This window comes from Oenanthe melanoleuca, chromosome 1A, assembly GCF_029582105.1.
Source record: "Oenanthe melanoleuca isolate GR-GAL-2019-014 chromosome 1A, OMel1.0, whole genome shotgun sequence".
NCBI lineage: Eukaryota > Metazoa > Chordata > Aves > Passeriformes > Muscicapidae > Oenanthe > Oenanthe melanoleuca.
Genome location: NC_079334.1, coordinates 56270065 through 56298035, shown reverse-complemented (window position 1 = coordinate 56298035; position 27971 = coordinate 56270065). Strand labels below are relative to the sequence as shown.

General features: G+C 40.0%; 1 protein-coding gene across 1 annotated transcript; it reads left to right on the top strand.

The window, feature by feature from the left end:
- Positions 1 to 366: 366 nt before the first annotated feature.
- LOC130248404 (B-cell receptor-associated protein 29-like) lies at positions 367 to 26759 on the top strand. The gene is made up of 8 exons (XM_056482152.1): positions 367 to 713; positions 945 to 1048; positions 4316 to 4416; positions 6708 to 6858; positions 11069 to 11204; positions 13786 to 13897; positions 20897 to 20997; positions 25802 to 26759. Exons 2-8 carry the CDS (start codon positions 957 to 959, stop codon positions 25838 to 25840), a joined length of 732 nt encoding a protein of 243 aa, XP_056338127.1. The 5' UTR covers positions 367 to 713; positions 945 to 956; the 3' UTR covers positions 25841 to 26759.
- Positions 26760 to 27971: the final 1212 nt, after the last annotated feature.

The following is a 27971-nucleotide window of genomic DNA, read 5'->3' as shown; positions in this document are numbered from 1 at the left end:
CATTAGGCCCTAACAGGCTGGTTTGACAGTGTTTGAGACTCTTGTTCGGTTGTTATTCGTGCTGTCTTTATGAATACTGGATCTGTTTTCCTTGAGAAAACAATTTACTGGGTCTTAAGACAGTAATGTAGTGTAACACATGGAGGAGGGAATGGATGGGCACACGTAGTATTTTAATTGAACTTCAGAAACTCGTAACGATGGAGAGCAGAGTTGAAGTCCCCAATCGATTAAGCTCGAGTCTTGGAGCTGTGGGATGATCACAACAGGATTCCGCAGCAAACTGCTTACAACCATTCCCTAGACAGGAAAGAGATAATGCTCATTTGAACCCTTCTCAGCGCGTTTCCCATCAGAGGTGCAGCCCCTCGGTAACTCCGCTCCCGTCGTTCTCGGCCGCGCTCCGCTGGCGGCACCGCACACGGGCCCGGGCGGCCTCTGCGGCAGGCAGGGCCGGCTGCCCTCCGCTCCCTCCCCCGGCCGGGCCGGCGGCAGCTCCGCGCCGCCCCCGCCGTGTCACTCAGCCCCGTCCCGGCCCACATCCTCCGGGCAGAGCGGAGGCGGCACCGTGTCCGCACAGACACCTCGTTTCCCCGGCCGCTCCGCCCTGTGCCGGCGGGAGAGACCGGCCCGCGCTTCCGCAGCCCCGGCCGTGAGGCCCCGCTCCCGATCCTCGGCCGCCATCAGCTCCGCCGGGTGCCGGAGCTGACGAGGTTGGAAGGCCGGGCGGGCGGGAGGAAGGGAGGATGAGGCGGCCCCGGGGCTCCGCGGCCGCGCGGGGGGCGCCGGCAGCGCTGGGGGGCGGGAGGCGGCGGGAGGAGCCCGCGGGGCCGCTGCCGGGGCTCTGCCCGCCGGGCCGGCGCGGCCCCGGGCCGTCCCGGTCCGCAGGTCCCTGTCCCGGTGCCGTTCGGGAGGGGGAGTCAGAGCCGCCCGTTCCTCCGCAGGCCGCCGGGACGATGACTTTCCAGTGGACGGCAGTGGCTGCTTTTCTGTACGGCGAAATCGGAGTAATTCTCGTGCTCTGCCTGCCGTTCATTTCTCCGCTGAGGTAGGAGGACTTAGGTGTGCTGAGCAGTACAGCTCTTCTTACCCGTTTGGTTTATTTTACGCCTCTGTTTTCATAAACACGGAGCTTTACTGCATCCTAAACTAGTTAGTTGTGAAGAAATCCGAAGGAATGCTGTTTGGGACTTGAGTATCAGAAGCTGCAGGAATCGCAAGGCTCTTCACGTTTTCAGCGCAGTGCTGATTCATCCAAGAGCAGCGGTGTCCAGAGGAGCCCCCTGCTTTGCTTCAGCAGGTGGGATGGCTTCTCCCAGAGCTGGGGAGCAGGAGCACAGAGGAAGGCATCTGACTAAGAAATGAGAGCAGAGTGCGGTTTTTTCAGCAGTTGTTTATCAGATTTGTGAGGTGCAACTTTATGTTTTGGTGTACACTAGGCATTGTGGGTGCTGAACAGATAAGACGTCAGCCGTTCAAAGCAAACGGCAAAGTGTGTGTAACGGCTGCAAGGAATTTGTCATTACTTGTTTAAAAAAAAACTGGACTTGAGTTTGAAGCAGAAGGTTCAGGACTATTGGAATTAAGGCCTCTGTAAAAGTCTATAAAAACTCATACAGAGATTAAGAAAATAGTGCTACTTCTGGAACACAACACCAACATTAAGAAAATAATAAATTCTTGTAAAATAAATGCATACAGTAAGGGAGAGAAACAAAATTAATTTTTTACCCTTACTATGCAGAAGACTGACTTACAGCATTATCTTGTTTCCTGTAAGTAGCTCTTCAGATTCTGCAATATTATTTCCCTACAAGAGAAGCAGACTTTTGATATATTTTCAGAATATCAGGAAGTCTTAAAGAAGAACTGAACCTACAGAAAACCCACAACCCCCCAAAACAACAAGCAGAAGGAAACTTGAAAGCTTTTTTTTTTTTTTAAATGCAGCTATCTCAGCAGTACTCTGTAAAAAGTGTTGAGTATTCATTTCCTGCATCTTTAGATATATTTAGAATGAGGTAGCTTTTACTGTCCTCTTAAGGAACGAGAATTGTTGTGGAAAGTCTGGATTTAACTACTTAGACCTGTGAAGGAGTCTTGAAAATGACAGGTTCCCCACAGCTGGTACCAATGATTAGGTATGTTTCCGGCTTGAGAAATTGAAACTGTTCTAAAATCTAATTCAGCTTCTGGTCTTTTACAAGTTGGTTTGCAAGGAGTTGAGCATTTCAACACACACTATTGAGTTGTTGTATTTCTTATTGTTTTCAAAGCAAAATTGCAACTATGTAAGAGGAGAAGAGTATTATGGCAGTCATAATCATCAGATTATTAATGGCTTATGTGAGGAAACTAGTTGCAAGAATTTCTGCAGGCTGATGTCACAAGCAGAATACTTTGGGAGTATTGAAATATGTTTCACTTATGATGAAAACAGAGTCTGGTGCTTGTGACTGAAAAACAAATTTGTAATGTGCAGCTTTACCAAAATTAGTTCAACCATTAAACATGGAAAGGATAGATTTGTGTGCTTGCTTTGAAGCATTCAGCTACTCCTCCGAAGACTGGTTTCCAAAAGAGTGAAATCACTTTATACTTTATGTGGTATATGCAATTAACTTCTTAATAAAACTTGCAGGAATCTCCTGGGGTTAAAAATCAGATGTAGCTGCTGTGACAGTACCAGAGGGCAGCAGCTCTGCCTGACACATCTTGGTGGCCTGGGAGCTGGTTCTGTCAGCAGTAAGGCATGCATGGTTACTGACAGGTGGGAAACTGCTGGTCTTGGAAGTTTTGATTTACTCAGTTGTCAGTCTTCAAATGGATCTGTCGTCTCTCTTGTGTGTGCACATTTTTTAATTTTTTTTTTCAAATTTGCTAACAGCTTTTTAAGTTTCTGGGGAACAAGTAAATTGACAGTATAAAAATGCAAACACACAGAGACAGATCTGTTCTACTAGGTGTAGTACATCTAAAATGGTGGGTAGTATAATAGTTTGGAAGTTTTATACTTACATGACTTTTGTCACCAAAAGGAAGAGGAGTTTTAGTAAGTTTTAGTGTCAATACTTGTTGAGGAAAAATAAATGTGAAAATAAAACACAGGAAGATTTTCCAGTAAAGAGATCCATATTTTTAGTCTTAGCATTTTATAACTTGGCTAGCTTAGTTGGCTTAGTATAGTTTGTCTAAGGTCATACTTCAAAGAATCACTTCTTAAGCGGAGGTCAGTATGGAGCTTAAAAATAGCATATTTAAAGAGTTAGTGAATTGGCTTCATTTAGTTGTAGCTTGAAGTAAGCTTTTTGTTTTGTATAGACTGTGGTGTCTGCTGTAAAGAGTTCAGATTGTACTAGAAGACTTAAATGAGTTTTTTGCATTCACAGTGCTAAAACATTTTCTTTCTGGTGGAGAGCTGGGAAGAACTTTAGGAGATGATGATGCTGCAGTCTCATTTAAATTAAATTCGTAATAGGTTGGAAACTGCTGTTAGAGGGCAAATTTTAAGTCCCTGGGAAGTATAGTCTTAACAAAGGTAGGAAATTTTACCTCATATAATCAGATGGTGAGTGGTAGGTTTATGTTACATCCCTGTGGCATGACTAGGTATTATTTCATTTGTGCAGTAGCACTGATTCTAACCTGCAGTAAAGGAAAGGACAGTAGATGCTCTGCTATCACTTGTTTCAATTCTTGTGCTGCAGGTGTGACTTCTGCCATAGCCCTTCATGCAGCAATATCAAATAGGCAACTAATTCTTTAAAAAAAAATGTCCATGCCACCATTGTTGCTTCACCAGAAGTTGCTTCTCTAGCCAGCAAATTTATGCTTGGGAAGGAGGTTTTAACCCTTAACAAAACAGGAGCACAAGACTTGTCTTTTTTGTTGTCACTACAAGTTAGAATGTAATAACATTCCTTGTACTTCAGAATTATTAGAGGTATTAGTGGATAAAAATAAAAATAATGAAATGGGTTTTACCGTCTTTACCCTATCCCTTGTTATAGTCAGGACTGAATACAGCATAATGCTGGCCAAAGTATAGGCTAAAATAAAACACATCTGCAGAGTACCTGTTATCATGCAAAAAAATTTGCAATTTGAACCAACTGTTCTTGCCTGTATTAACAAAAAAAAAAAGAAGTTGGATTACTGGAAAAGTTAACATATACCTAAATTATATTGCAATGAAAGCAGCTGTTCAGAGACCTTATACAAGTCTCTTATCAATAACAAGGCTCTCTTCTGTGGGGTTGTAATGCTCTTCTTTTAGTGCTTAATTATTTTTGAATAACACAATTCTATCTTACAGATGGCAGAAGATTTTTATGTTTCCTCTGTGGAGCAAAGTGGCAGTATTTTGGAACAAGATGTTCCTTACGATAATAGTTCTGTTGATCGTCTTGTTTCTTGGTAAGTGTTAGATAATTTCTTAACGAATGGGTAAAAGAAACCTGGTACATTGAGTTTGGATCAGTAAACTAATGGAAAGGCTTCAAGCCTAGTGTGAGTCAGCTAATTTATTGAAAAGTTATACAATGGAATGAAGGAGGAGAGGGCTAATACTGCATCAGTTTAGGAATCCAAATGCAATTGTCATATACTGAGTGGGTGAGAAGGAAAAATGGACCTTAGTCTAGGCTGCTGCTTCATTTCCCTTTCTCACACAGGTAAATGAAGTTGTTTAACACCAGAATTTGGCTGAGCTGCACCTCATGCAGCAGATGGCACTGTTCATTGCTGTTGAAATAGAAGACTAGAATATATCAAAGCACTGGGCTGTTTGAATACTTTTGCTTAGCACAAATACAAAACAGCTGCTGGCTACATTTGTTATGGGTAGATCCTACGGTCTGTGAAGTAAGAGTAAAGCTTTAATGGTTACCATATGCCTGACTGATTTCATTTAATGTCTCTCCTGACTGCTGTGTGGTAGGCATCTCTGTATTTCAATGATGAAGGCAGTTCTCCTGTGTTTCAGGGATGTTAAGTAGTTCTCCATGGATAAGTATTTCCAGTGCCTTAGAATATACATGCTACTTAATTCCAGGCTACTTGAAATAGGAAGAAAAAATGTATGTTTTTTGTGGGAAATAGAAAAGGTATAAAACTCTCAGAAAGCTGTGTGAAATCTCAGGATGGAGAGGTGCAAGAATGCTCCAGCAGGCCTGGCCTGTTGTTTGTGTACATAGATATATGTAAATATAAGATAAGAAAAAATATATCCCAGGAAAACCCAACAGGTTTTATTTTCTGCTGAGAGAAACATACAGATGCACTTACATATATAACAATGTCAGACTGGGCTATAGTACTGTATTCTTAATATTTAAAGTACCAGAAATGCAAATACACTGTTTTATTATTTTTAAGGTTATGTTTAATTCTTTACAAAAGTAGGTCTTCAGTAAATGGCTAAAGATTGAGAATTAATGTATTTCATTTACTCTGCTGAACTGCTGTTGAAAACTTTAGTCAGAGTTTGCTTTTGAGTTGGTGATGGTCATTAATTTTGTGGAAAGATAAAATTGGGCTAAAGGGAAGCAATGATGAGATACCTGCCCATAGCATGAAGTGATAGGTTACTGCAGGCCTAGACTCTTCCTATAGCATGGGAACATGCATCTGTTTGCTCCTGGTCTTCAATGCATTGTTTGAAGCTTCACTTGAGGGTTTTTTTAACCATCTAAATAACTTAGACTTATGAGAGAGACAGTCATAAGTGGTGATATTCACATGTGCTTTTCTTTGGAATTGACTTTGCCTGCTTAGACAAATGCAGCAGATGTTTTAAAAATATCTGGCTAAAATATTCTGCAAGAACTTGTCATGAAATATGTATATTTATTGATGTGCAGGAAGAGATTTAAGGTGCTGTACTGGTTGTAGGAATGTCATATATTTAAAGATTGTAATACGAACTTCTAACTGAGTTCGGTTTGGGGTTTATGTGGATGTCAGTCCTAATTAATTATTTTGTCCTTTGAAAGGTGTTTGCAGTGCACTGGCCCTTTTGCAGAACTATCAGGAGTGTGTAATGGATGAAAGGAAACTGAAAGATGTAGAAAAAGGCAGATGAAAGAAAGCTGAGTTGTAGCTTTCCTCCTCCAGTTTTTTTATGATCTTGTTACAGTTAGTAGTTACTACTGATGTTAATACTGCTCTGTTACTGTGATCTTCCTATTTTGATGTATGTTAAATAATTTTTCCCTCTATGATTGAAGCATAAAGTAGACCCTTCTGTCATTACTAAAACACATGCATATCTTAAAAAAACTGTGTGAAGCAAATACTTGAGAAAATACTACTTCTTTTTGCTTCTTTCTCTTTTCTCACTGTTTGTCCACTGGGGAATTTTAGCTCAGGTGTCAGCAGTGACACTTTGACCACGGGGTCTTTGGTAACATCTGTACAGTGAATTGCTTTGCCCTCATCTCTGGTGGCTACTACAAGTGTTTGAAAGACCTGTTCAGACATGTTTTGGACAATAGTTTGTCATATTTCTGGGAATGTGCTAGAGCACTTCATGATTTATCAAGACCTATCTTTAAAATGTATGGATAACATAACTAATGTCACTATTTGTCCTATTACTGTTTGCTGAGCAAAAAGTAGTCAAAGTACGTATTTCTAGAACTAAAGTCTTGTTTAGCATGCATACACACCCACAGATGTGAATAAGAACAGACTGTTTTTGTTTGCAGATGCTGTTAGAGAAGTCAGGAAATACTCATCTGTTCATGTGAATGAAAAGGCAGCAAATGTCAACAGCAGTGCCTTTGATCATATTCAGATGAAACTCTTTCGGTCACAAAGAAACCTGTATCTCTCAGGTTTTTCCTTATTTCTTTGGCTGTAAGTATAACATTTTTCTAATGTTTACATGGTATGTTTTTTACAGGAATTATTGCACAAAGTAATTGTAAAATAAAGATCAGAAGAACAGTTTCAGGAGATTAAAGAATTAATCGTAACCAGGTTGGCTACAGGGCAAGTAAGATCAGGGAAAATAATACCTTACAATTGTTGGAAGATTGGAAGGATATGTGAGCAACACATGGAAAGAAACATTTTGAATGCTGGAGAAAACGTATTTTGCAGAAGTTTCTTGGGGAATACTCACTCATTTCCTTCCTTAAACTTACACCCGTTGTTTTGCATATGGAAAACTGGAATAAGAAAACCCCTCAAAAACATGTACTGTTCAATAATATTATTATCTGGCAAGCTGATGTCATTGCACCCTGCTGTGTTTTAGAAGCAAAGCTTGAGCCTGACCTGAGCCACTTCAGCTCAAGCTTGAACTTAAGAATTGTAGGATAATATTACAGCTTTCGAGGAGAGTTTCAGTTGTATTTCAGATCAAACACTTCGTGGCAAGTTGCCTGCAGTGGTGTAATGATCTTAAGTCTGGTATCTCTTTCAGGATGTTTAAGTACAGCTACTAAAATAGGGTAAAGCAAAGGGCAGTTGTGTACTGCCCACCTGTAGCAACCAAGACTACTGTGAATCAGTAGCCCCAGCAACCTGCAGATCTTATCAGGTGGGCCAGGAAGCATGAAGTCACTGGACACGGATGATGTGAACAAACTGAAACAGACATGTTGGTCTGATGATTTCCTACTTGTACATTTTTGTGGTGGCTGGACAAGGAGTGTCCTTCAGTGGGCTGCTTGACATTGCCTCAATACTCACAAGGAACACAGAGCAAGTAAATCACAGACTTATGACAAACTTCTTCCCCTTAGAGTGATGTGTGGCCATTTTTGCAGACCATTGAGCATAAAGAAGTGTCAAGGAAAAATAAATATGAAACTTGAGCAGAAAAGCTTTGGAAAAAACAATGTGGCTGTAGCCTTGTTCAGTAGTGATAGGAATGCATCAAGTTATTTGTCTTCCTACAGAAAGGTTAAGTAAATATGCACAATTATGTTTTCACTCTCTGCTCCAAGAGGGTAGCTGGATTGTGTCCTACACGAGAATTGGAAGCTGGTCTCAGGATCCTTACATTCAACTTTCAAGGAAGAAAACTTATCAGGTGACCCCAGGAGATTATTTTGTATAAAAGGTCTGCTCTTGAAGAGGTTTACTTGAGGTTTTTTGAGCTGCTGGCCTTTCACCCAGATTTAGGAGAAATAAGCACTCCTCCAGTAGTCACTATATCAAAGAATTTTTCTTAGTGGAGCTGTTTTGCTTATCCATGAAGCAGACATTATATCGGTCAGAGAGGCAACGGGGAAGAAGTGTTCCTTGGGTTGCCTTATACTATACTACTGTACCATCACCCAACCAACTTGAGACCCTGTCTAGTATGAAAGGGTAATTAGTTCATTCTTTCTGTCAGTTTTGGTTCATTTTAGCTCATTAGCCAATAGAAGAATTCCACAAGAATGGTATATGGAGATTCATAAAGTGGAGGAGTCTGGGAGTTTGTCACTTTTGGCAAGACAATAGCAGTTGTGGGGTTTGGTGACTGCAGAGCATTGGGTACAGGTGAGGAAAATTAACTGGGGATATTGGGGCCAGCTGAGCCCCTCATCTGCAAACTGTGCAGAAAAGAGGGCAGCCATAGACCCTGGAGACTGTCCCCTGGATAGGACAGAGACACCCATCTGCTAGTCTGACCTTGTCCTCTGTTAGCCCATTCTGAACCAGAGACGGATAAGAAGGGCTGAAAACCAAAGAAAATCTCAAGAAAACATGAGCCTACTGCTCACTAGCACCTTCTAGGAGAGTCAGCAGGGTATGTAACATCACCCCCAGTAGTAAAAGATACAGCTAGAGAGTGCATAGGCCACTTGGGCAAATAAAAGTCTGTGGCATCCTAGGATGGCAGAGGGAGTTGGGCAATGTCATTGCAAGGCTTATCCATGACAATTCTGGGGAGAATCCTGGTGATTGCAAAAAGCAAAAAAATTGCACCTGTCTTCAAGAAGAAAACAGGATGTAAGAAACTAGAGATAAGCAAATCTTACTCGAAGACATCTTCAGGGACGTGAAGGACATGATGGCTTGCAACAGCTGTCACAGATTTATTTAGGGAAGTGATCATCCTTGTTGCTTTCTACAGTGAGATGAATGGCTGTGTGGAAAAAGAGCAGAATATCACTTTTGCAAGGCCTTTGACATAGTGTTTTTTAGTATCCTGATAGGATAGGGACATAGGCTGGAGAAATGGAGAAAAAAGCAGGTAGAAGATTCTTTGGACCTTTGGGCTCAAAGGATAATAATGATGTGAATTGCAGCTGGTGCTCCTCAAGGTACTGGGCTCAGTATTGTTTAATGTCTTTATTAACAACATGGATGATAGGATTGAGTGTGTTCTCAGCAAGCTGCTCATAGTACCAAATCAGAGTGGTTGACATCTTGGAGAGCAGTGCTGCTTTTCAGAGGGAACCAGAAGGGTTGAAGAAATGTGCTGACAGAAACCTCATGAAGGTCAGCAGACAAATGCTAAGTGTGAAATTTTATTGGATAATTATATATGGCATCCAGGCTGAGGACTGGCTGCATGGGTGGGTAGGAAGCAGTTTTGCAGGAAAAATCCTGGGGATCCTGGTAGAGAGCCAATCATGGATTGAGCTGTGATAGCAAGGATGTAGTTAGTAGGTAAAGGACAGTGGTTATTCCGCTCTGTCTGACACATGTGGTGCTGCAGCTGCAGGACTTATGCCCAGTTTTAACTCCCCAGAATGCTGGAGTATTACAGTGGGGTACAGAGAAAGTTGGAGACTGAAATATGTGACCTATGAGGAAATGATGAAGGAGCTTTGCTTTGAGCCAGAAGAGACTTTGGAGGGAAAATCCTATTTGTTTCCATGTCTGTCTAGTAGTAAAAAAGATGGATCCAGTTCATCTCAGTGGATGCAAAAAGGAATGGCAGGAGGTAACAGGAACTTAAGATGTTCTGACCTGTGGTAGAAAAGTAATGCTACTGTCAAGAGCAGTTAAATATTGGAACAAGGATCCTAAGAGATGCTGAAATCTCCCATCACTGAAGATGATAGGAACTCAACTACTCAATTACCTCTGAGCAATCTTCTCAACCTGTCCTGCTTTTCATGAGATGGAAGCCTCTTTTATCCTACATAATTCTGTGATTCTCTTTTAGTTATGATATTTTAATGACTCCTGTGTCTGTAACTTAATAAGCAATAGTAAATTTGCTCACCTGTGGAAAAATAGTGACATGGGACATTTTCTATTAACCCCCAAAAAAGTAAGAAAAGGAGCTTTCAATGAAAAAGCAAGGGGGTGAAGAGAGGCTTAACTTGAAAAGGTCTGTTAATACTCTTCCAGTTATGCAAAAAGCCAGTTACTTGGATTTTCAAATTTCTTTGAAGAGCAGCTGCATAGTTACATTATAGGCATTAATTTAATTCAGTGTTCTGTTGCCTTGCTTCAGCAGCATTTAAAAGACTTCAGGATGAACAATGAAAACAGTGATGCAAAGAATCAAGGGAGGTATTTGCAAAGCTTAGAACTGAGGTTCCATATCAGTGCTGACATCCATATGTGTTCTGATTTAGCTGTATTGACAGTACTTTGAAGATTATTATGCTCATACTGCTAATTTTATTCTTGCAAGGCTGTTTATGAAGTTGTGTGATTTTTTTTTTATTTTTTTTTTTTCACTGTACTCACTACCATTGTTGTTTGGCTCTTGAGTTTGGAGATCAATCCTGCTAAAAATACTGGGTCATATAACAATAATTAAACAGCCTTTAAACAATCAGGTCTCTGAGCCTTTAATGGCTGTGGGTTTTTAGGAAGAGGGAGGTTCTGTATCTAGTAAAAATCAGAATGTCAATGGATGAAAATATTTTTAGTCTCTCTTATTGCTATCAATTGTCATCAATGAGCCTTGATGTTTCCCTTAAGGTGCTCAAACAGCCCTCTTCTGGTTTTAGTTTTACATCTACTGCTGACAGAGAAAAGGGCTTGTTTTGGTTTGTTGGATTTTTTGTTTGGTTTGATTTTTTGTGTTTTGGTTCTCATTGTGTTTTGGGTTTTTTTATTATTTGTGCTGAAAATTACAGTTCTGTTCACTGTTTTTCTTCACCAGTGTATTGAGACGTACTGTTACTCTTCTTACTCAGTTGGCAAAAGAGATGACATCTCATGCAGCTCTGGAAACACAAGTAAATGATGCTACTGAAGCAGCCAAAAAATACATGGCCGAGAACGAAAGGCTGCAGGAGGTATCTTTGAGCTTCTTCAGTAACTTCCTTATACAGAAAGTAGTTAGGACAACGTATTCTGGGGATGGTTTGCTGTGGAATGCTTGTTCATTTTATTCCTTCTGGTTGAAAATATTTTTACAAATTTTTATAGTATATAATTCAGAATACTGAAGTATTCTTATAGCAGCATCTTGTGGTATTATTATAGTAGCATCTTATTAAAAAGGGAAACTGAAGTAAACCAAATAAATAAAGTTCTATCTTTCCAGTACAAATTTAATCCAAGTAGTAATAGATTCTTAATATATCTTTCTGAATTTAGTCATAACAAAGTCGAGCGAGACACTAATTTTATTCCTTTTATTGCAAACAATTGTCTGTTTAGATTGAGGCTGTAGCAGTCCAGGATGAAAAAGCCTACCATATAACCATTTTCATTCTGACTGTTTCTTTTTTTTTTCTCAAGTCCTGAATGTATTTTCTAACTTGTAAAATTAATCTTTTGTATTTAATGTATTTTGTATTCTTCTGTCTTTTTATTCAATCTCAGAATACTTCCCTTTCTTAGTAGGACACTGTTGTAGTATTAATGAGAATACTAACAAAAATTTCTTACTTAAAAAAAAAACCACCAACAGACTGAAGAGATGTTATTTTTATGCAAAGAATGATTAATGCTGTGGTTCAATACTTAACTATTCAGGAAGGAAAGGCATCAAAGATAATTAAGATAAATGTATGAAATTTTTTCTTGTAACTTTTAGTTTGACTTCTGTTTGAAGGGACTGAACCCCAAGCTGAGTTCAGACATCTAGATGTAGGAAGGCTTTTAGAGTCCAGCAAATTGTCAAAACTAAATTCTTTGTGGGTGTGTACAGGTTTCCTTCCAGTTTGTCTAAAGCAGTGTCTATGGTTACTGGCACTGTCATTTTTTTGTAATAAATCTTCCTACAAAGACTCTGGACAAAAAGTACTAGAAGGAATACAAAAAATCCAGTTGTTTGAGAGGTGTTGTAAAACAAGGATCACTAGATTGTGTCAGGTGTTTCCTGTTTCTCAAGTATAAAATTATTCCAAAATTTTGGGATTTGGTATTTTGTCAAAATGATCGAAATTCTTCCCTCAGCCATGGAATTTGTTTCTTTACTGCCTACGGGTACGTTTTTTTTTTGGTTTTTTTTTTTTTTCTTCTCTGTCTTGTTGGGGTTTTGCCAAAAGTCCTCTTTTTTGTTCTGCTTTCACATTCTCTTAGCAACACATTCTCTTAGCTGCTTGTAAGTGATAGCCAGAAATTGGAAACTGTAGCCCTGTCTGGTTTTATTTGTGTGTTTAATTGCATGGTTTGCAAAAACACGGGTAGCCACAAGTACAGGCAGCAGGCTGTGGCTGGATCTCCATTGTGGTGGACATGGGAAGTGTTCAGGATCAGAATATTTAACTTTATAGACATCCAATGGTTTAGGCTTCTCTGTGGCTTGACCCCCACATTTGTGTTTGTTTACAAGTGTGCTTCATTCCACCATTGGAGAGAAGTGAGAGCAATTGTATGTGAGGCACTGGCTGCAAGTATAAATACTGTGGGTTTACTCTGGCGTGCAAGGTCTGCACTGTCACCTGTTCAGAGGTTCTGTGGAGCACAGGACTTAAGATAAAACTTTACAGAAATAGTTGTTTGCATACTAATAGAAAGAGGTGAGCACAAAGCTAAAAAGACAATTGGCTATGGTTTTGTTACCAGCAGTTAAATGTCATCTCCGCTCTTTGATTAAATAGCTTCTGGAAATGTTTTTTTCAGCTTTTTTCCTTAGATTGTTTACCAGTCTTTATAAGCAGTCCTTTTTCTTCTTCCTAAAATACTCTTTCCCCTTTTCTCCTGACTGTGCCTGGTATGCTCTGATATTTCTAGTTTACCTAAGAGCTGTTTGTCTCAGTTGTTTTACTTTTCTTTTTCCGGTTAAGCATTTACTACTTTTTTTTGCTATTACAGAGATGATATGTGGTTATACAGTAGAAGTTTTATGAGAAAAGGATCTTGTTATGGGATCTGTTCTTAAACCTTAAGAGGGTGCATAAGTAGTGCCAACATTTTTGGAGTATTGCTCTTGTGTGAAGTGTTTACAGGGCTCTTCCTGGATCCTTTCCTGGTTTTCGTCTTGAATTTCACTGGAGATCGAATCTGGCTATTGGAACTATTCTGAAGATTGAAGTAGTTGCAAAACTACAAGGAGAGAATTAGAACCAGTTGCACGTAAACATGGCAGTGTTTTGTCACTGACAGTCCCAGTGTGTATCTTCTGAAAAATCTGTTTTGTAACCTAAATTAAAGTTGCATACTTGATGCAGACATGAAAAGTACTCTTACACAGGAGATAACACCATTCTATTACAAGTATACCATTACCTAAAGCACTGAGCTTGTTTATCTCCTCTTTTTTAATTTGGGAAGATTTTTTTCTATAATGACTATCTGCCTGTATCAGGTTGGCATTTGATAAAACCTAAGGCTTTGCAAGATCAGGCCTGATGTTCTCTGGATATTTTGCATTAGTATCAGACTAATGAAAATAAAATTAATTGTAGCAACTGTGGTTTTTAATAGGCCTTAAGTGGAAAAGGAAATGGTAAAAAGAAAGAGTCAACAGATGCAACTGAGGAAAAGTTGAAGGAGGAAGTTGAACATTTGAAAGCAGAGCTACAGAAGACATCAAATGGTGAGTATTAATTAGTTAGGACTTCTTTGCACATGAGAAAAATAATTTCAACACTGAATGTCAAAAACTATTGTAAGTATAGCATGAACTAATTTAATCTTTTTCCAGAGCACTTGGCATGGAGTTTCTTTACATTTGACTAGGAACTGCCAAAACATGCCATTGCCATCCCAAATGTGTTCATTATGAAAATACACAAGGTGTAATTGGAACACCTTAGTTAAGTTGTGATTATTAACAAGTTGTAATGATACATTTAAGTGGTGTTGACTTGTCTTCATCAATGATATTTACAGGACATGGAATCATTTGCAGGTTGCTTGTAGGCGTCAGTTTGATCTTTCGTGTCATACATAGCAGCCACTCTCCCTGTATAAAGTGGGGAAGTACTGTGATTGATGTTTTTTACTACCATAGGGTTTCTGTCAGACAGCAAAAAAGTTCTTGACTAGTATTCTAAATTTATCTGTATTCTGCAGCTGAGATGTTAAGATGTTAGCTTTTTTAATATTTTTTTTTGTTTACAAGGAAACATACTTTGCAATTTGTAACATAATACTTCTGTTAGCAGCTTCCGTGTTTAAGGTTTAGGTTGTCAAAACTGCTTTACAGGCAGCCCAGATTGAGATAGAAGCAGATTTTACCTGTTTGGTTCTGTCTTACTGGATCTCTCAAGGTATGTGCTGCCTGTGAACACCTGCTCATCTGAAATCAGTGTTTGTAAGATAACACTGCCTGCGATCTTGTAAACATTAATCAGATGTTCAGTCTGTTACAAAAATTTTCTTGGTACAAGATAGCATGTTGTCATCAAAACATAGTCCCACTTTCATATTGCCTGACACTGCTACAACACTGTAAGAATACATTTTTCAGAAATATTTCATGAATCCTGTTTTGCTGTCCACTGGGAATTAAAAAAAAATGTAAACCAGCTGTTTTCAGCTGGGCTAGAAGCAACAAGAATCTTTAAATAGAGAGTCTCATTAATTCACATTCTCAGGCACGTTTGATGGTGGGTTTTCCCTCTCCTGCTGTTTTCTTGAAGGAAGTGAGGGAAAGTGCCTTTGAAGTGACAGGATCAATAGAAAATTTAAATGCTTATGTTTTATTTTAACTAACTGGTGGTATGTAACACTAATATAATGTAAGCTTTTCAGTCAGGAATGCTAGAGAAAGCTAAGGAATAAATAGATTTACCTCATGCTGCTTCAGCTTCGTTCTCCCCATGGGATGTCATCCATCCAAGAGATGTATAAATTAAGGCATGCTTGAATCTTTTGTTAGGGCAAAAGGGTCTTTCTAAGGAGTGAATAGGAAAATATTTATAGCCCTTCTTCTGATGCCACCTCCTTCATTGCCAAAAACCCCATGGGTGGTATGGGAATTACCATGGACAGCTAGGTGGTGTTGAGGTACGTCTGTCTTACATTTTTGCAAGTTTTGTTTCATGTTATTTCCAGCAAATTGGTAGCCAGAAAGCTTAAAGTACTTGATAAGAGCAACCACATCTATAGATGCAGCTTTCTGTAGAGTGTTAGAGAACGTGAATGAAATTAACTGTTTTCTTTTGAAATTCCTTTATCTGAGTAGGTGAGTGTTGACTGTCATGTTCACTAAGTGTGAGCAATGCATTACACAAAATGAAAGCTGAAACTGGAAAGTTTGTTTTGCCTCTTCTAAGCAATTTGGTTCATGCTACTGAGCTTACGTGACTAAAGTAACTTTTTCTTTGTGTCTGTAAAGTCCAATCCATGAAATTGCAGGGGGAGAGTGAAGAATATAAAGGATGTCACCTACTAATGAAACAAGTGAAAACTAGTATAAAAATGAAAACTTCACTGGTTTTGATTTTTGAGGTTTTCTTATTTTTTGTTTTTCATTATAGTATTCGTAAGACTCATGAATTTGGATTTTGTTCTTGGTTGGTTGGGGGGTTGTGTTTGGGCATTTTTTTGCTGCTTGAAAGGAAAAGCTTTTTTTTTTTTTTTTTTTTTTTAAAAGCAGTTTCAAATATCCATTGCTCTGGTCTGGGACACTTCCTAAGCTGCTGCGAATCCGTATTTAGGACTGGCAGAGGAAATACTGTATGTCTCCTCTTTCTGAAGTTCTGACTAAAATTACAGCGTAGACAGATTAATGCAGACTTTCAGGAGACCAATCTCTAGTTCTTCAGCTTTCTACCTTTTACAGAAAACATAGACTACTTTTTTTTTTCCTTGCTTCACAGTAAAATCCTAAGTTAAGAAGACTTTTTTCCCCATGCTCTGTACAGGTGAGGAGGAAGAATAAAAAGACAAGACTGAGCAGTGAAATTAGTAAAATCTGAGGAAAGGTTGGAAATTAGTTGACTTTTCTATTATACTTGATGCTTTTTTTTTGTTTTATTTTGAAAATGAAGCAAAGGCAGCCAGTTCCTTAGTACTCTATTGCAGACTCAGAGATTGTTGTCAGGGCTTTATAGACACCCAGCAGTGGGGCGAGCACTTTGAGAGCCTAAATCCATTTTTAGCATACCTAGACATGTAATAACATGACTGGTTAGAAGCCTTCTGAGATGGTATTTTTTTGGACACACTTATATATTATGAAAATGTCTCATCGATATCTAGAGATAAATGTACATAGTTGTAGCAATGCCAGTACAAATGTGAGAATGTTTCTCCTGCTACACATTAGACATATTTCTGACTAAATATTGACTCAGATAATTAAAGGTTCTCAATATGGCTACTGGTCTAGGACCATTAGGAATTTTCTGGAGACAGAAGACATGCTGTGATATTGTTTCATTTTGATGGTTTTGCAAACTATTCAAAAAACCACAACAAAACAAATTGCCTGCAACTGGGTATGAGATTAGACCTGAGAGAAGCTTCATAAAGCCTTTTGTCCTTACAGTGGTCCTTGTGTTGGGGCAGGAACAGGGCTTCATGAAATATATACTGGCTCATCAAAAGTAATTTTTGCTTTTGAACTTCAGTTCAACTTTTTCTGAAAATACTCAGTTTATATATTGTTGTCGTAGGCATATGGTGGGGGAGGGTGAAATTCTAATGGAACTTCCATGCATCCTTTAAAGAGATTTGTTTTGTGTACAGACTGACAGGAGTGTTCTTTGTTTCATGGTTGCATAGTGTTGTAGGAGACAGGAAGAGAGCAACAATTCATGTGGAGGGCTGGTTTTGAAGTAACTTCTAACTGTTGGCTATTGTAGAAAGTATGCATGTACAGATATACAGCTCTCACTTAAATGTGAAGATTACTACATGTTCAAAATGTGTTAAAAAACACAGACATTGGGGATACATTCCATAAAACTGCTGCAAGGGACAGTTCAGTTTGGCTTTGGTGTTGCTGAGTAGGCTAGTGCCATGTATGAAAACTACACTGAGCTTCACTGATGTTTTCACTCCAGTTTTTAAAAACAAGCAAGTTTAAAGAATTGGCCACAGTCTTGTTACTTAGCCAATGGCAGAGGGAAGTTGAGAAACAAGGTCTGTCTTACTTAACCTTACTTGGTACAAAACTTTGAGATGGTAACCAAGGGTGGGAGCCATGCAGTGCCACATGCAGCGAGAGTTGATAGTCACATTTGTTGACTGGAAGAGATGGCTGCATACAACAAGCATGGGTTTATTATACTGTTTATACTGTTTATTATACTGTTATGATGGCTGTTTATGCCATCCTATGATGCTGTAACATCCCTTTTATAACAAAATTTTGTTTGAGGTTGCAAAAGGTACTTGAAGCAAATTTGTAAGTTTTTTGGCCCTTCCTTCTCATTTTAAATTCTGACCATTATATCTTAAGACAAGAATTCAGAATTAGTATGGAGTTACTTGACTGGAGTTGTGTTCCCAGCCTTACAGTGTATTTGTTGGCAAATCTCTTGTGCCGTCAGTGCCTAAATTCTTAAATGTGAATAGCTCTTTTTTAACTTGAAAACTCTTTTAAGAGAGGGCTCTTTTTTATTCTTCAGCTAGTCCAAATCATTTGGGTTGTAGGGATGTATTGTGAGTAATGCTAATGTAAGTTCCAGATGGTTTCCTTAGTAGCAAGCACTGTAAGTCAAGTGATTTAGTCAGACCAGGACTAGTAGTTGTGCAAGGAAATGCCCAAGGAATTATTAGTTGTTTTTGTTGCTGTTTGGTTTTAGTGTTAGGTTCTCCTTTGTTGTTGAAATGACAAGATCATAGAAATGCTGCAGCTACTGGGCTATGGTAATGTAGCTCCTCAGAGCAGTTTTATTCCTTATACTTAGAATTCAGAGCAATCTGAAGTAAGCTCTCTCTCCTGGAATAGGATTCAGAGAATGTGGTGAAAAAACATGTTGTCTACTTTTCCCAGACCTTACATGTTACATTAGTTTATGGACTTCCAGTCACACATAAGTTTAAAAGGATAAAGTTTCCCCAAATGTCTTCCATTGAAACACTGCCGTAGGAATAGGTTGTTGATTTTTCTTGGAAGGAGGAGGAGTGGAAAAGGATAGCCTACATCTCATAATACTGAGGCTGTGTTTGGAACTTACTGATTATTCCTCTCAATGGTGCATTAATGCAGAAGCAGCATCCTCACCTCCTGCCTGCTCATGCATTGACTTGGTGGGAGGTGTCAGCTGTGGGGGCTTGCTTGCTGCCAGTCCAGCTGTTGTGCTCCTGTGAGGCAGAGTAACAGGCCAGATGGAAGCCAGAAATAATAACTGAGTGTATTGTGCACACAAAGGATCTCCTGTTTCCTGCTGGATCCGTGTTCTGTGATAGGATCCATATGACAGACAGTGTACTTGATGAACTCTGCTGCTCTGCAGAGGATCTGGGCATTGCTGTGTGGACACTGGTGCTTCACAGGGCATCCAGGGAAATGGTGCACTGAGGAATTCACCTTGTCAAAGACATGATGCTCCTCTTAATTGTGTGGCCCCAACAGGAATGAGTTTAGATTTGGTGGTTTGTTGATGTTTTGGGATTTTTGTCCATAGCCAACACAGGTGGAAAGGACAATCTGTTCTTTGCTTTTTCTTCTTCTAGGGTTAGGTGAGGTATTTCTGTCATACATCTGTTTTGGTCAAAACATTAAAACAATGCGGTAGCTTGTTTTCTTTCTTGACTTGTAGATACTTTTAGATATTTTGTTCATGTTTTAAAGTAGTTTTTAGTGCATCTGAAGTACTGTGGTGCTACTTATAAATAACTAAATAGTATTCTTCAGAAGTGAGATATTATTAATGTTTACTATGCTATGTACAAGAATGTTCAAACACAAGCAATATTTATCTTTCTAATTAGCAGATTCTTGGAGAAATGAAATAGCATATGTATTTTTTTTGTCTGCAAATTAAAATTCAGAAGTTTAATTGTCACAAGTTTATTTTATTGATATCCAGATTTTACTGTTGAATATTGTAAACAGTACCCAGAGTAGAAAGAAAGTAAATGCAGTGGGGTTTTACTTCTCACGTGTGGAAATGAAAGTTACTCCAAATACCAAGACCTTCAGAGAGTCTGTATTAATGCTGTCAAGAATGACTTAAAGAATGAAGGAAAACTGTGTAAGAATATGGAAATGAAAGAAAGGATTTAAAAGAGAAATTACGAGTTTTTAATCATGTTGGAATCAATAGACAGAAGTGTTACTGACTCCAGTGAATTAGAATTTCAGGGTAGGTAAAAGTCCTGTTACAGGAAAACCACTTGCAGGGTTCTGAAATGGGAATTATTTTTCATCTATACATTCAAATTAATTATATAAAAATAACAGAGATTCTGCGTGAGGGAGTTATTCTTGCACGTAAGAGAGTGGTCAAATCTCATTTCCTGATGTTTCAGGAACTAGCACCCGAAGAGAAATCTGGTTCATACCAGACTGCTTGTAACTCAGCTCTTAACAAAAACCACATCTAGCTTCTCATCTTTTCAGAACAGACTTTTAGATGTGCTGCAATTCTTGAGTGCAGTAGAGGTCTTTGGAAAAAAAAAATTTCTCTCAGGGAGTGCACAGTCAAAGGATAGATTCACACTTTTGGAACAAGAAAATTTTCAAATATTCTTATTCTACTTGTAACATTAGATTTGCTTGTTTGGGTTTTTAAGTGGCCATGTGAGGCAGCCTTACTAGGTCATTAACAACATTTCTTTGTTTTCACATGAAAAGATCGAGATCTAGACTATGCCTGTGGTGCTGCATCAGAGAAATCTAATGATCCCCTAGACACCTATAGCAGAGGAATATGAAAATGTCTAAATGACCTTATGCAACAGCTTAGGACTAATGGCTTTATGACACTTTGTGTTGTTTTATCCTGCATTGTAAAATAGCCCCTATGGAGTCCTAGGCTGTTTGGTACTGCAGCATAGATGTGCTTTCAGTTTGTGTTGAGATGGAGTAGAGTAATAATTACTTTTTTCTCATGTTAAAAACTTGTTCAGAGTTGTTTATCCATCCACCACTATTTCTGCCTTTTCATCCATAAACTGATGCTGCTAATCAGTGAACTCATGCATGGTAAAATTCAGAACAGGGTGAAAAGATGTGCTCATCTCCCCCCTTACCATGTTTTGTAGATTATCCCAATTACTGTGTGAGAATCTTGCCCAGTGTTTGAGTTCCCTCCTCTTTTTAAGAGGTCTGACAGTTTTGATTTTGGAGTTGCACAGTTTTGTTTTTCTAGAACTGTCTCCTGCAATGTGACAGAATACTGTAGTTATCACTAACAAATCACCTCTTTCAGTTTATTGGTCTCATCCCTACCTTTTTTACTGCCTCTTCCCATTCCTTGTGCTAACATTTCTGAACATTGGCTATTCTTTTTCCACTCCCTATCCTCAATTTCTCTTCCTCTGTCCATCTGTGATGCTGTGTTTTAAGTTCTAAGCTATTTCAGAGGAAGCTATTTCACTGTATACTGCAGTGGAGCCCTAATGGACATCTAGGGCTCTGAGAAACTGCAAGAATACGAGTAATAATTAATACATCAATTCTGGTATTTTACAGCTTTCCATAAGGCAAAAACAGAAGTGGCTGCAGTTAAAAAGCAGTCTGAAGGCCTTAGAAGAGAATATGATCATCTGATGAAAGAATTTGAACAGCTTCAGGTAGGTGGCTCTGGATTGCCTTACAAGCACTGTGTTTGAAAATTGTACCAGCAAAATTCTGTTTGTTGGTATTAATTCTGCAAGAGAATTGACCAGCATCTTTAGGATAGCATAAAGTTACAATTGGCAGCGTTGCTTAGACTTCTTCAGTATAGTGGAATTTTATTCAAAGTTATTAGCATTTTCTTTCTTGCACTTTGGTTGAAAAAGCTGAGGTTACCATTAAATTTTACTGTTACTTGGAAAATAAGATTCAGATGGCTTTGCCTGTGATGATCAAACTGAAATGCTGTAAGAAAATTATAGGGGTGTGTGTGGCGGGAGGAATATATACACAATTCATAAAAGTAATTTTATTTTGTTTGCTCTTAAAACATGCTTTTGCAATTCTGGATAATAAATGTTGCAATACAGTTGATACACAAGGATAAAAAACCGAACAAACAGCCTAGGCTAAAAATAGGGTACTGTAAAATTCAAACTGAAGTACAAATAATTTTTAAAAAACCAAACCATATTAAGCAAAAATTCAATTAGCTGTTTGATTGAATTTTGTATGTGTGTGGTTTTAATAGCCATAAGATATGCAGTAAGTATTTCTGGTAGAACTGAGAGTCTCTTCCTGTCTGACAGGAATTCATATGCTCCATACCTAACATCCGTCTTGAGCAAAATACAGTAAAAATGAAAGTAAGCCTATTTATAAGTAGTGGTCTTGGGGAAAAAAAAAGGATGATTAAAATTATGGTCATCTGCTTTTCAAGAAGAGTTACACAGAATTGACAGAATCACTAGGTTGGAAGAGACCTTCAAGATCACAGAGTCCAGCCCATGCCCTAAAACCTCAACTAAACCATGGCACCGAGTATCCACCACCTTCCCAGGCAGACCGTTCCAGTACTTTATCACTCATTCTGTGAAAAACTTTGTCCTAATATCCAACCTAATTTTCCCTTGATGCAGCTTGAGACTGTGTCCTCTCGTTCTGCCAGTGCTGCCTGGAGAAAGAGACCAACCCCACCTGACTACAGCCACCTTTCAGGGAGCTGTAGAGAGTGATAGTGAGTCTCCTTTTCTCCAGGCTAAACACCCCCAGCTCCCTCAGTCATTGCTCACAGGGTTTGTGTTCCAGCCCCTCACCAGCCTTGTTGCCTCCTCTGGACGCGCTCAAGCATCTCAAGGTCCTTCCTAAACTGAGGGGACAGAACTGGGCACAGCACTCAAGGTGTGACCTCACCAGTGCTGAGCAGAGGGGAAGAATGACCTCCCTGCTCCTGCTGGCCACACTGTTCCTGATACAGGCCAGGGGCACTCTGGGCACACTGCTGGCTCATGTTCAGTCACTGTCGACCAGTATCCCCAGGTCCCTTTCTGCCTGAGCACTATCCAGCCACACAGTCCCAGCCTATAACACTGCAGGGGGTTATTGTGGCCAAAATGCAGGACTTGACACTTGGATTTATTAAACTTCATCCCACTGTACTCTATCCATCCATCTAACCCTTCCAGGTGTCTCTGCAGAGCCCTCCTCCCTTCCAGCAGATCAACACTTGCTCCCAGCTTAGTGTCATCTGCAAATTTACTGATGAAAGACACTCAACACCCTTATCCATGCATCAATAAAAAGATTGAACAGAACAGGCCCCAGCACAGACCCCTGAGGGACACCACTGATGACTGATCCCCAGCTGGATGCAGCACCATTCACCACCACTCTTTGGGCCTGGCCATCCAGCCAGCTCTTAACCCAGCCAAGAGTGCTCCTGTCCGAGCCACGGGCTGCCAGCTTTTCCAGGGAATGCTGTGAGAGACAGTGTCAAAGGCCTTGCTGAAGTCCAGGTACACAACATCTACAGCCTTTTCTGCATCCACCAGCTGGGTTACTTGGTCATAAAAGGAGATCAGGTTGGTCAAACATTGACCTACCCCTCCTAAACCCATGCTGGCTGGGTCTGATACCCTGGCCATCCTCTAAGTGCTGTGTGATGGCACTCAGTATAACCTGTTCCATTACCTTACCAAGTACTGAGGTCAGGCTGACTGGTCTATAATTACTAGGATCCTCCTTCCCACCCTTTTTGTGAATGGATGTCACACTAGCCACCGTCCAGTCATCTGAAACCTCACCAGTGAGCCAGGACTGCTGGTAAATGATGGAGAGTGGCTTTGCAAGCTCCTTTGCCGGTTCCCTCATCACCCTGGGATGGATCCTATCTGGTCCCATAAATTTATGAACATCCAAGCTGCTCAGCAGTTCTGTGACTGCTGCCTCCTGGATAACAGGGGGACCCATTCTGCTCCCTGACACCACCTACCAACCCAGGAGGAAGGCTGTCCTGAGGACAAGCTGTCTTCCCATTAAAGACTAAGGAAAGAAAGTGTTAAGTACTTCTGCTTTCTCCTCATCCAATAAAGAAAAAAGTCTGGACTTACCCTTCCTTTTACCATTAATATATTTGTAAAACATTTTTTATTATCTTTTACAGAAGTCACTATTTTTAGTTCAGACAGAGCTGTGGCCTCCCTAATTATTTTCCTACATGCTCTAGTAGCCCCCTTAAATACTTCTTGAGAGACCTGACCCTCCTTCCAAAGATGCGATATCCTCTATATAGTCCTAAGTTCCTCCAAAACCGCGCCCATTCAGGCTGGACGTTTGCCTTGTCAACTCAACTTCTGGCACATAGGGACAGTCTGTTCCTGTGCCCTCAAGATCTCTGTTTTGAAGCACGCCCACCTTTCCTGAACTTCTTTGTTTTTAAGGGTTGCTTCCCAAGGAACTCTCTGAAAAGTCTCCTAAATAGGCCGAAGTCCACCCTCTGGAAGTCCAGTGTAAAAGTCTTCTTGATATTCCTCCTGATTTGACAGAAAAATTGAGAAATCTATAATTTCATGATCATTCTGCCCCAAGCGACCACATCTCCCACCAGCCCATCCCTATTTGCAAATAACAGATCTAACATAGTCCTTCCCCTGGTGGGCTCACCCACTAGCTGTGTCAAAAAGTTGTGCTCCATACACTTTATAAAAATTTCCTGGACTGCCATTTTTTAGCTGTAATAAGTTCCCAGAAAATGTCTGGCAAGTTGAAGTCGCCTACAAGAACAAGGGCTGATGATCCTGAAACACTGTGTAGCTGCTTACAGAATAAGTTGTCCACCTCTTCTTCTGCTTGGGTAGACAGTAACGGACTCCCAGTAGGATGTCAGCCTTGTTGGCCTTGCCCTTAATTCTTACTCATAGGCATTCAACTTCATTGTCATTAGTTTCAATACCTATGGCATCAAAAGTCTCCCTAACATAAAGGGGGACCCTTCCACCACTTCTCCCTTTCCTGTCTCTTCTGAAGAGCTTGTAGCCCTCCAGTGGGAGGCATAGGAGTCCTTTGACTCTTGTTGGACCTCCCTCAAAGATAGAAGGGCTGAACTCCACCAGTCTATTTCCCTTTCTCTGATACTCCTTAGTCTTTCAACTTCCTCCCTAAGCTCAGCCACCAGTGAAAGTAGATCGTTCACCTGTTCACACCGCAGGCAGGCTTCCTCTGCAATGCCCCCCGAAACCATTACTAACAGAGTTTTTACTAACGGAAACCCCAAAACCAGCCAGCCAACAGAAAGACTGCAAACTACAACAGCAGATCTTAATAGGAAGAAAAACTGCAACCCTGCCTGCTTGCCCTGCCTGTGCAAACTGCCATGCTGTGCTCCTGTTTGCCCGCTCCTGTTTGCCCCATTCCTGTTTGCCCTGCTCCTGTTTGCCCCGCTCCTGTTCACAGGCTCCTGTTTGCCCACTCCTGTTTGCCCCGCTCCTGTTCACAGGCTCCTGTTTGCCCACTCCTGTTTGCCCCGCTCCTGTTCACAGGCTCCTGTTTGCCCCATTCGTGTTTGCCCCGCTCCTGTTTGCCAGCTCCTGTTTGCCCCATTCCTGTTTGCCCTGCTCCTGTTCACAGGCTCCTGTTTGCCCGCTACTGTTTATGGGCTCCTGTTTTCCATTCTCCTGTTTGCCAGCTCCTGTTTGCCACACTCCTGTTCACAGGCTCCTGTTTGCCAGCTCCTGTTTGCCCCGCTCCTGTTCATGGGCTCCTGTTTTCCGCTCTCCTGTTTGTCAGCTCCTGTTTGCCACACTCCTGTTCACAGGCTCCTGTTTGCCCCGCTCTTGTTTGCCCCGCTCCTGTTCACAGGCTCCTGTTTGCCCTGCTCCAGGTCATTTCACTCCCCAGAGGCCTTTTTTAAGCAGCCACTCAATGAGGAAGGAAGCCCACCCCAGTCAGTTATAACCTGGTTATAATCTTTTTTCCTGTACTCTGTGAAACCATTTACTCATTCCTGGCCTCACCCTGTACTTATACGGAGATTGCTCAGCTGATCTCTGTGTTCAGTTCAAGACCACCATGCATGGCCTGTCCTTGTTGTGCTTCCCTGTGTAATGAGCCATAGTAGTCCTGCTGCATTTCTAACAGACTTGTGGTCTAAAACACACATCCTTACCATCTTCTATTTACTTCTGAGTGGAAAGAACAGAAGGTACTGAGCTCACAGTAGATGCAGCTCCCAAGGATAAATGAGTCGATAGCAGAAAACATTTTCTGCTGAGTTTGCTGCACAGCTCACCTGTAATACCAAAGGGAGCAGAACTAGGCTGCACAGTCTAGGTGTTCTGTATGGTAGTGTTGATGGGACAACAGCTTAGAAAGCTGTATGGTGAACAAATCAGGTGTGACTGCAAAGGGACAAAATGTGGCATCTGGAGTCAGTGGTTTCTGATCTTGCCAAACTTAAATTATTTTTTATCTGTCTCTTTTCAGCAAAGTTTAAATAAAGCAGAAGATAAGAAAGACCTGTAAGTGCATCTAAGATGGATGGCATATCTACAGTTGCTTGAATGAGAAAAGTCTTGTGCTGTTGATGTTCCTGATGCATACCTGAAACAAAACTTGATTTTTCTGAAAAGCACATGTATTGCAAGTCACTGTTCGGATTCCTCCGATATATCGGTTGCCAAAATGTTCTGTGTTGCAGATAAAATGTTAAGTGGCTTACCGGATTTACCATGGGGTTTGTCACTGCTCTTGTGAGGAGAAACTCAGAAATCTTTCAACTCCACCTGGAGCAACCTGTTTTCCAAGCTTTTGCCTCTCCTAATGGCAACAGATCACCATTGCTTGTAGCATTTGAGTGAGGCTGTATATCACACTAGATAATAAAAACAATTACTTAAAACCTCCTTTGCAGCACCTGTTTGGAGGGTTAAAAATTCAGTTCCCATTGGGTTGAAGAAAGCTGGAAACTTCTTATCAGTGGAAAACTGAATGTCAATCAGTCTAAGGAAAATAAAGAAAGAAACATTGCATTTCTAAATCCACCTCACTAGCTTGTGACTTTCACTTTAGCCACATGGATTTGAGTGTGTATTTTAACAAACAATATTTTGCATGCCTCTGGTTTATTTTTCTTTACTATATTGGGATATTTCAGTTTTGGGTTGGCTGGTATTAGCAGTCTTTATTTTTACACTGTTTACATTGGTTTCCTCCTTATGTACCACCTAACTTCTTTTGCCTCGCTAAGTAAAAAATCTTTTTAAATGTAGTCTGGTTTGTTTTGTTTTGTTTCATGGATACAATACCTCAAATAAATGTGCACTGTTTTGCATAAGACCTTTTTGGTATTCAGAAAGTTGTTTTGAGTTTATTTGTTAGTTGGTTCCAGTTTATATTTGAAAGTTTGATATGTTTGTTATATTAAAGGGATTGTTTAAGTTCATGGTTTCTGGATTTATTCTTCTAAATCTCTCCCAGTATACTGTCTCATCATAATTAATAGTTATATATACTAGGAATAAAATAGACTTGTGACTTGGTGATGTTTAACTTTTCTTGAAAATACAGTCTTCATAGTGGTAGTTTTGCTTGCTCTGGAAAATAGGATATGTTTAGCTTAGAATTTAAACAGCTTATCAAGCAGTATAAGGCATAATAACATACTATATTAAGTAAGAAGGTGTATGTTTTTAAAAAATACTTTATCCCTGCTGAAGTAGTACAGAATGTGTCTTCAGAGATTCTGTGACACTCAAGAGGTTTTTTTATTCATATAAAAACTTCCAGGAAAAGTTACAGATTTTTTTCATACCTGCATACACCTGTTTTGAAGATGTAGTTGAATGCGCCTTTGGTAGTTTTTTTCCCCACCCCTTTCTGAAATATTTAAAATTGTGGTGGAATGTTATCTCCAATCAGATCCAAAGGCTGTGGTTGAAAGCCTTGGAAGTATAACAAGTGCTGGTTTTAATAACAGAACAAAAAAACTCACATGTTTCTTACTTCAAGACACCAAACAAAGCAAGTAACTCTTGCTTATCATTTACTGTTATCTACTCAGATTTCAAACACTTCTGCTCATACAAGTAGATAATGGGGTAGAAGTGTGTAATGATGTTGTGCACTGTGCTTCTCATCCTTAAAAATTTATCTTAAAAAATAACATGAAATAAAAAATGGATGGCTGTGAATGCAGTGCTAGTACTGATATTCTCCTTGAGAAGGAACACAGTTCTTTGCTGTAGAGCATGACTGAAGTGTGAAGGAGTACAGGGTGGCATGCACTGTTCCCTTGAGGCTGGAATGAGACTGGGTATTTTCAGACATGCAACATGTATTCAATACTTGATAGATACATGCTGTAATACATTACACAGAAAACCTTGATACTGGACCACAGGGAAGTGTTCCCTGCACTGGAGATTCCTAAAACACACGGACTTTGTAGTTTGCCTCTATTCACTTCTTCTGTCATGTCTGTTACATGGATCCTTTGCCGGTTTCCCTGTCACAGAGTATGCCCATCATCATTTTGTACTTGTCTATTGTGGATGGCCACACACATTTGACTGAGTTGCATTATCACACTTCCAGCTCTTTGGAGTCCCGGACTTGTTCACAGAAAAATAATCTTCTGTTATTCAGATTGAAATTA